This window comes from Acanthochromis polyacanthus, chromosome 20 (assembly GCF_021347895.1).
Source record: "Acanthochromis polyacanthus isolate Apoly-LR-REF ecotype Palm Island chromosome 20, KAUST_Apoly_ChrSc, whole genome shotgun sequence".
Classification (NCBI taxonomy): Eukaryota; Metazoa; Chordata; class Actinopteri; family Pomacentridae; genus Acanthochromis; species Acanthochromis polyacanthus.
This window is the reverse complement of record NC_067132.1, coordinates 18,613,484-18,622,348: the sequence shown is the minus strand read 5'-3', so window position 1 is coordinate 18,622,348 and position 8,865 is coordinate 18,613,484. Positions and strand designations below refer to the sequence as shown.

The 8,865-nt window shown below is 39.7% G+C and overlaps 1 protein-coding gene across 2 annotated transcripts; it reads right to left on the bottom strand.

Annotated features, from left to right (window-relative positions):
* Positions 1 to 816: 816 nt before the first annotated feature.
* ppp1r42 (protein phosphatase 1, regulatory subunit 42) lies at positions 817 to 8,798 on the bottom strand. Of its 2 annotated transcripts, XM_022211363.2 has the most exons (9): positions 6,894 to 8,798; positions 5,773 to 5,986; positions 5,517 to 5,683; positions 5,278 to 5,416; positions 4,235 to 4,351; positions 2,437 to 2,554; positions 2,131 to 2,265; positions 1,689 to 1,776; positions 817 to 1,241 (listed from the first exon to the last, which is right to left on the bottom strand). In XM_022211363.2, exons 2-9 carry the CDS (start codon positions 5,902 to 5,904, stop codon positions 1,160 to 1,162), a joined length of 978 nt encoding a protein of 325 aa, XP_022067055.2. In that variant the 5' UTR covers positions 5,905 to 5,986; positions 6,894 to 8,798; the 3' UTR covers positions 817 to 1,159. The 2 variants fall into 2 exon arrangements, with proteins under 2 accessions (XP_022067055.2, XP_051796025.1); XM_051940065.1 differs by having other exon boundaries at positions 5,773 to 8,798.
* Positions 8,799 to 8,865: the final 67 nt, after the last annotated feature.

Here is an 8,865-nt window from a genome sequence, read left to right as displayed (position 1 = left end):
CGGGAAGAATTTTGCTCAAAATTACCCCCAAAAATGCCCTCTCCATTGGTCAGGAGTAAAGGCTAGTCTATCAAAACGCTGTTTGCAACAGACCATGAAGACAAACTGACAAGTGTAAGATGATACGCAAAACATTTGACGAATTGCCAGGGTGTCTTGAATTGCAAGCTCATTGGAACAGCTAATAAATAAACTCCAGCGCTGCAATCAACAGGCAGGCATTGAGGAAATTCTTGCGAGGCTCATAAATTAATCACTCTGATTTCCAGGGCTCCAAACGGAGATGTCGGCAAATTAATGAAAGGAATTATTCATAATATGTATATCCTCGGACTGTTCTTAATAAACATTGTTTTTGTAAGGATGGAGTAACAGTATTGCTTCAGGCCACTAATTACAAGGCGAAGTAAAAGGAGGTTAAGTAAGCTTGTTTCCCTAATTACCCCGCATCTTTCAGGGTGACACACCCACGTGACCCCTAAAAACTCATTCAAACACTAAAGGAACAAAGATGACAATAAATACATCCGCATTGTTACCGAATTTGCTACAAAACAGCACCGAATCATTAATCACGGTTGTTTGAATGGAGGCAAATGATGTTAGCTTTGGATATTGCGAAGCCTTGTAATAACAGAGCAGAGTGATCATTTAGATTGTGCCACTCTGCATCGAGCTGCTCAATTATTTGCACTAATGCATTCAGAAGAAAAATCACACACATCATAGAAAATGGAGGACTATCAGCAAGCAACAGACTCCAAAATTCTACTTCAAATAAATCAGCTGTGAAAATGAGGGGAATAAATGAAAATGTTTAATTTTAAATTTTTATTTTCTGTCATTTTTACTATTTCCAGCCTATTAGTTCACTTATAGGTGCAAAGATTTAGTTGTAACTGCAAGTTAAAATCAAAACATTTGTAAATATAGTGTGCAAAAATGTCTATAATTTTAAATCCCAGTAATCCACCAGGTGAGGTGACTCTATAGCTGTGGACGTCACAGTGTGGGTGACAGTGGCTGTGTCTTATAACAAGGATAAAAGATATACGGCTATGATGACAAAGGTGCTTAAAGAAGGCAGATGCATGCTCTGTCCTGTGCTCTGGCTGATGTGCATGTGAGGTGGAGGAGTTAGTCGATTTGTAGGTTTGTTCTAAGCTTCTGTATGACTGTAGATGTCTGATGACACGGCCACACGACTGAGTCCGTTTATAGGAATCTCTAATTGTTGCGCCCTGTAAGACCAAAGAAGAAGAAAGACGTATGAACAAAAAGCATCATTAGATCACAGCACAGAAATGAGCAATAATACAATAAAAATACACAGCACTATTCCTCAAAATGAATAAAACTAACATTAGAAACATCACCACAAAGTTATAAGTTATATGCCAAAGGAAAGAAATCAAAGCAAATTAAAAATAGGTGGCATCAACTCAGGAAATATGAAGTTAATCATTTTATTTATTTTTTTTGTTGTCTTTAGGGATAACTATAAGATGGAGCCTATAGCAGTTGTCATCACTGATCGTTTGCACATTTGATCACATTGTGCATGAATTCTGTGTACATCTGGATGTGTAGTTGTAAACATATCACATATGTTATTGTCTACAGTTCAGTAATTCAGTAGCTAATAAAATAGAGCCAGTTGTAGAGTTTCCTGAATTATGATACTGGACCTGAGAGACTGTTGTGGGTTCCAACCCTGAATGCTGGCGTGGCTGTAGATGTGACCAGGATGTGGAGCCTGACCCATGTTAAAGTCATCTGGAATATAAAGAGAGCCAGATACACACAAGAAAATCAAAAATTCAGGCAGCACAAAGTAAAATAATAATAAATGTGTCCACCAGAAAATTAAGCGACTGCCTTTAACAAGTTATCAAACAATTCAGTTAACTAAATGATTTATTGGGGTGGCTAATTCTCCGTACTGTGATTATACCAATTTCTATTTCACTTTTAAGTGACTAAAGCAAAGATGAGACCAATTAGACATTGCAAAAACAAAGGATGGTGAAATAAAAAGTGGAAAATGTTCAGCAAAAGGAAGGGTTGCTGTATTGTAATGTGCGCAAAGATATCACAATTAATTTTAAAAACTAGAATTCACTGACTTACTTGTTAAAGAATAGGGGATCGACGAGTCAGACGGCACGTGTTTGTTGTTTTTTATCTTCTTGGACTCTTTGCATGCTTTCCAGTTAATAAGGAACTGTCTGGTTAACTCAGGAATTTCCTTTCCATCGAGAGCCTCTAAAAAAATGAAGAATTTAATATGCAAGAATTAAAATCTAAAAGTGAACAGTGTATATTTTTTAATTTATCATCAAGTAGGATCTTATATTTGAATAGGGGCAAGTCAAAGCCCTGAAGTGTATTTTAAAATCAGGATGCCACTGAGCAAGAAAAAGAATAATATTTTACCAAGCCTTTTGCACTCAGTTATCATGCGGTCTCTGTACTTTGGTTTTTTACACACAGGATTTCCACTTAAATCCATTAGAAGCAGCTGAGGCCAAAAGCTGAACACATCTTCTAGCTCCTGAAAACACACAAAAAGAGAAACATCACCTACAATCTGCTGTGTTGTAACCACTAATATTTAAAAGGGAAATATTATGTCTCTAAAGTTATGCTCAGTAACTAATCAGGAAACAATGTTCAACTTATTTGAAACAAATACAGACATTTACAGTGTGATTACTGATTAGAGACTAACTTCAGAATTTCTTTTTAACACATGGTGTAAGTGAGTACTAATGTTAAGTACAAGGGCCAGGAGTAAGTGCATAAACAACACATCAGTCTGTTTTAATAAACAGTGTCGCCGGTGTCATGTAACTACAAGTTCTCTCCTGGGGCAGTGTGAGGCTGGTTCCTCCAGCGAGTAGCCTGCAGTTGTATGTTTATCTAAAGGCACATTAATCCAAGCCTGGAAATATGAATACTCTCTGGACACGCTCTGATTGTTCATTGCCTTCCTGTCTTGGCCAAAGCGCTTCCACTTTTCCAGCTCGAGCTGCAATCAGTTCAGAGGGGACCCCTGAGCTCCACGCGCTCCCAGGCTTTGATAAATGATCGTGTCAGGGCCGTCACTCAGAAGGCCCTCACTGAAGAGGAGCCCAGCGCCAAATTGCCCCCCACGCGGGGGCGTGGAGAACAGCAGAGGCTGGATACTCACTGAGCCCGGCTGGCTCTCTCTCGCCTGGACTAATGATGGGCCAGTTATGAACCTGTATTTGACCAGAGCTTCGATTCCCCCGTCCTCTCTGCCCTGCACACTGCTAACAGCCTCTGAAGATGCTACCCATTTGTCACCCCGGCTGACTGCCTGTCATAATCTATTTTAAAAATCTATAATGTTTCCTCTGGATTCCGACCAAATGGTGCAGAAGAAGGAATTGATCCTTCAGAGTGCTGTCTTTGCACAATCAATAATGGCAGACGGGCTGTATAAATTATAGGAGATATCTGCTAAAAATGACACGTGTACGACAATTACCTGCATCAACGTTCTCAAAAGAAAATCATTGGCGTTGAGAAGGTAACCGTGGCAGAGCAGTCAATTACAGAGTACTTTAAATGTGTGATCCTGGTGTTAAATGCCAGACCTTTTAAATAAAGCCATCAACCTTTTCAGTATATATATCAATTCAAATAGAAAAAGTACTCGCATCAAAGAGTCGGCCTAAAAAAACAAGCAGGTCATTTTTCAAAGAGTCAGTGAGCATAAATCAGATCTCTGCCTCAGATGAATCTCCCAGAAAGTGATATACTGGCGGTTTAGGATATCAAATAGAGGATTCTAAGGCAGAGAGGAAAAACCAGCTTTCCAAGGCAAGAGAGAAACTTGTGCTTGTTTAAAGCTGTCAGCAGGAAAAGTCTCGGGGGAATGGCTGGCTGATTTGTTGAATAATTCGGACCCTGTGCGAGTCAGAGAGACTGGGAACCTCTGGCGGGATTTGCAGGATTTGGTTCTTTACAACCCTGTTCTCCATATCATTTCACACATCACTGCAGAAAGCTACAGAACAATGTTAATGCTGACCTGGTCGACTAATAGATGGTATGTTGATTTTAATTGCCGTGTCATGCATAGTTGCTGTGATGTGCTGGTATTTACTTTGACTGCACGGTACACCACACTGCAGTAGAAGCCTTGAATGAAAACTGGTTTAGCAGACACTTTTCTGTTAAGACTTTAAAAAATAGGTATATTTGCCTCCATATTGTGCAATTCATTGTCAGCAGCAGAAAAATGTTGGATTTCCTTCAGCACTGCCAGGTCTCTGATATCATCAATGTTGTTGTTGTTGATATTCAGGACACAAAGAGAATCCTGTGGAAAGAATTGATTTTCATGAAGAGAGAAGAGTTTGCGATACAGTCGATACAAGAATAGAATATTATGCGTTGTACATTATAAATAAGTTTTTATGATCAAATCCACAAAAGGTCTAAACATACAGTTATTTAAACACTTAAGACAACTTCACAGAGAGCAAATTAACATTCACTTATAAAGGACATGCATTAGCTCACACAAAATTTAAAAAATGTAAATTTTTCAGATCATTTCTTGATGATTAATGGCTTAGAGGAAGCACATTGCAGAGCTATTATGTACACTCAAAACAAATAAATAAAAACTGCACTTTGCAGCGTTTTTATCTTTTTCTTTGCTTGTGATTACAAGCAAAGACTTAAGCACTTCAGACATATGAAGAGCACAGATCTAGGTGAATCCACCTAGATCTGTGCTCTTCATATGTCTTAAGTGCTTGGATCTCATCCAAATCAGACCCTATATAGTGCTGTTTCTAAATATTCATCTTGGTTTGAAGTTCTATAATGGCACATTTATAAAAAGCTGGAGCTCTTTAAATTTGCACAGCAATTTCTTTAATTTATCCAAACAAACAAGAAGCTGAGACTTTTGGTGTGTTTATCCATAGCCTGGCCAGTAAATGAAGTAAACGGACCTAACTGATTTGTCAGAGCAGAGAGAGAGCAACAGAGGCCTCTTTGACATCATCAAACCCTGCACAATACTGCTTTTACATGGATCACTCGCCTGTGAGAAATCTGAGATCCCTTAAACTGCATGTGATAACCCAGCAGTTGATAAACCACACATATCTGATTGTTTGATCATTGGGAAATAGAAGCTGAATTAAAGGAGTCAAGCTCAAATTATTAAAGGATCATAGAATCTATTTTTTGTGATTCTATTTCTGTAGGGAACAGTGTAAAAATAGGTCATACAGCAAGTGAGAGCAGAGTCCTGGGGTCAAAGAGCAACTTTTCCCCTGGTGCCAGCCTCTGACTCTCCAGATGAAGCTCCTTGAGCTCATGGAGCTGCTCTAAGCCTTCCACCACTGCAATTCTGTTTCCACCCAGATACCTGGAGAGGAGGAATATTACACACATGATCACAAATACCTTAGACTTCAAATGACTATAGCAGCAAAGAGCACCAATCAGTTAAAGTATTTAGTACTCACAGTTTGGAAAGCTTCTGCAAGTTGTAGAGATTGTCTATATGAGTGATGTTGTTGTTCTGCATATACAGGTGGGTGAGTTTGAAGGCAAAGTGAAGATTTGAAATGGATGTCATCTGATTATCATAGAGGTAGAGAACGGTGAGGTTTCTGCACATGGAGAGATCTCCCTATAATGAAAGAAAAAAAAGCATTTCAAAAGAGTAATGGAGGAAATAGCAAAATGAAAGCACCAGTGTAGAGTGAGTTTGCCACTTACAATACTTTCAATATTCTTGTTGTAAAAGTGGAGGTGGGTGAGGGTCTTGAGATACTCTGACAGGGAGAGGCCCCTTTTCTTTTTGAAGTGGCTCCTAGATTTAGCAATCAGATCGACAGTCAGACGCACCATGCTGGCTTGTCACACACTGCTTCAGAGAGGATCCTTTTCAGCTTCAGCCAAGCGTACAGCCCGCAGCAGTAACTAGGGCTGTCTGTTTGCGAGAAAAATAGACACATGTGAGCTGAAATAGCAGGAAGATGAATGTTCCTCTGAATCACTATTTACTAATGCCAAATTACTTCAGTACAAGTAATCAGAAATGACAGACAACCCTGTGGAGAATGTTAATTTGTTTAAAACCCAGCGGTGAATTCACAATTAGAAATAAACTGAAAAAACCATCACTATTTTCCAGGAAACTTCCTAAGAGGCAAACGGGTCGGAAAACACTATGTTTAAATGGTAATTAGTGATTACTTCCCCATGCAATTTGTGCAGAGCTTTCTCTTCTTTCTTTTATCACCTCCAGTGGGGCTTGACCTGGCATCAAGATATTAACTTTTGCACTTCATCGTTTGTATGAAATTCTTTATTATATATCACCTCTACACCTGCTAAATATACAGCTGTCAGCATGTGTAGATAAAAGATAGTGAGAAGGCAGGGGGATTTGACAGGAGGTCTTTTCCACACTTGATCTCAAAGTGTCAGGTCGAGGTTTTAGGAGAAAAGAGACACAGATCGATACACTAGAGCCAAACTATGGACAGGAGCTATAGGCTCAGTGAACTCATAGGCTCCTAGCCTCCAGTTTTCGGGGACTTGGGGGCAGTAGATTGTCTGCACTCGGGTGCAGTAGGTGAAGGATGGGAAATACATGTTGTTCAGAGAAGCAGCGAAAACGGTGTAGAAAATGAAACACAAATCTGTATTTTATTATCAATGAAATACACGCGTATATAACCTAGCTTGGACTGACACCACAATAACACCTAGCCTAGCCTTAAGGCTCTATTATTGGTGTAGCATTAGCATCGTGTAAAACTCCATTTAGCGTAAAGTTCGCCCTTATTGAAGTGAATTTCGACTGGTGTGAAATTTGTACTAAATTCCCCTACCTTTCAGTTTCGGCAGCAGGTTTCAAAATGTGAGCTGGCTAAACACTTTTGAAGTGAAAAGTTGTGAAGCGACCTAAGAGTTTGGCCGTTTTGTTTGAGACTGTCCAAACGTTGCTATGGAAACCACGTAAGCAGCGCGTCGGTCACAGAATATGACGGGTGACTGAATTTGTCGCATCACCGGCAAAACACCAGCTGTTACCAAGCTGTTTTTAAAAAGCACGCTATATCAAATATTTCGATTTAACCGTATAACTGCAAAGGGAAAACGGTTAGACACAAATTATGTTCTTTTTACACACTATTTCGTAGTGTAAGCAGTTACGGTAGTAAAAGTAAGTTAAAGGTCAATCTCCCATGAATTGAACACTGTACACACTTTAAGCTTTACATTTCCCGACTTGCTCTCTTCAATTAAGATGACCAAACTAGATTCTGTTTTCAACATACCAAGTCAGGACCCACTTCTCCCAGTCACCCCTGCATTGTTAATCTATATCATGTCATGACCTGGGTTTCCTGTTAGGGAGTGACTTTCCTTCACTTATGCAGAGGCACATGGTGGAGGCTTCAACTTCCTCACACATGGCACCATGCTTGTGGCCCAAACTCTTCTCAGAGCCAAACTAAACATTACATCTCCAGTTCTTTGTGGGGTTATTAGATCTACAAGGCCTAAACACTGAAGCTACTCGTGGCTATTAATCAGTCTTGTCAAATCACTAAGCTGTTCACTCTTTTATTTTTGTGCAAACAGCAAAGGTGAAGGAATTTCAGTGCAGTTGGAAACTTTATATAGTAATGGGGAGCATACTTAGGAATTAGAAAATTGCTAAATGTTAAAAGAGAATGTTTTTTAAAAAAGTGTAATGGATTTTTGGCTGCCCACAGTTTGACTTGATTAAAATTTGCATAAATTTCCTTGTCATGCATACAAATGTCCATCTGGTGATAATCACAATATTTATATGTCCAACGAGTTCAATATGTTTCCCTGATTCCTAAATAACTATGAAAGACCAAACTATTTTAGAAGTGCATTCTTTAAATACTTCCTCAGCACCGTGACAGTCATCCATGTAATATATTTAAATATCTGGCAAAAACATGAGCTATTCAGGAGACTGTGCAAAAACCTTATTCAACAACTTTAAATTCCTAAATTGCGTTAAATATAATCTAATAAGTTTCCTCTTCCTAAACCACAATACTGAAAACCCTCCATTTTCAGATTTGGCTTAAATAATGGTAAGAGAAAATCATTATGAGAAGTGGTGCCAAAGCTCATGCACATGAGAAAAAACAGGCACCTTCCCTGTCCCACTGGGATTCTCTCCTCAGCGATACATGGCATCAAAAATATACATTTAGCCATTACAATACCATAGAAAAAAGACATAACACAAACTCAGGCCAAAGCAGTTGTCAGTAAAAAAAAGGCAGACTTGGCGAGTGTCTGCTTCGATGTAGAGCAGACACATCGGGTGAATAGACTCCAGTGTGTACGGCTTCTGTTTCTGCGCTGCATCACTGCCACACCACAACCTGACGAGCAGGCCGCTCTGCCACGACGCGTACCACCGAGAGCCAAACTGTGCTGGGAGTGACTCCGCAGAGACATCCCACACATAGCAGTCGATTCCCGCTGAGCCTGTGCAGAAGCTGGAGTTTGTTGTTCCATTATGTAATGCTATGACAGGCTACACCACTTGAATGACTGACTGGTGCTAGGTTGGACCGAGGGTTACATGTAGTCGCGCCGAGTTGTTTATATGTTGTGCTACGGCGGGTTATGTGTGAAAAGACATTTCGAGGCCAAATCATGAAAGGACGAAATGCGGCTGTGGCTTCAGGCGTTGAGAATACATACTATGTCTACAGGGCAGAATTTTTGGACAGCAAAATCCACCCCCTGGTGAAACTGCTCATTGTCCCAGCTGTAGTTTGCTGCATAGTATCAAAATAAAATCAG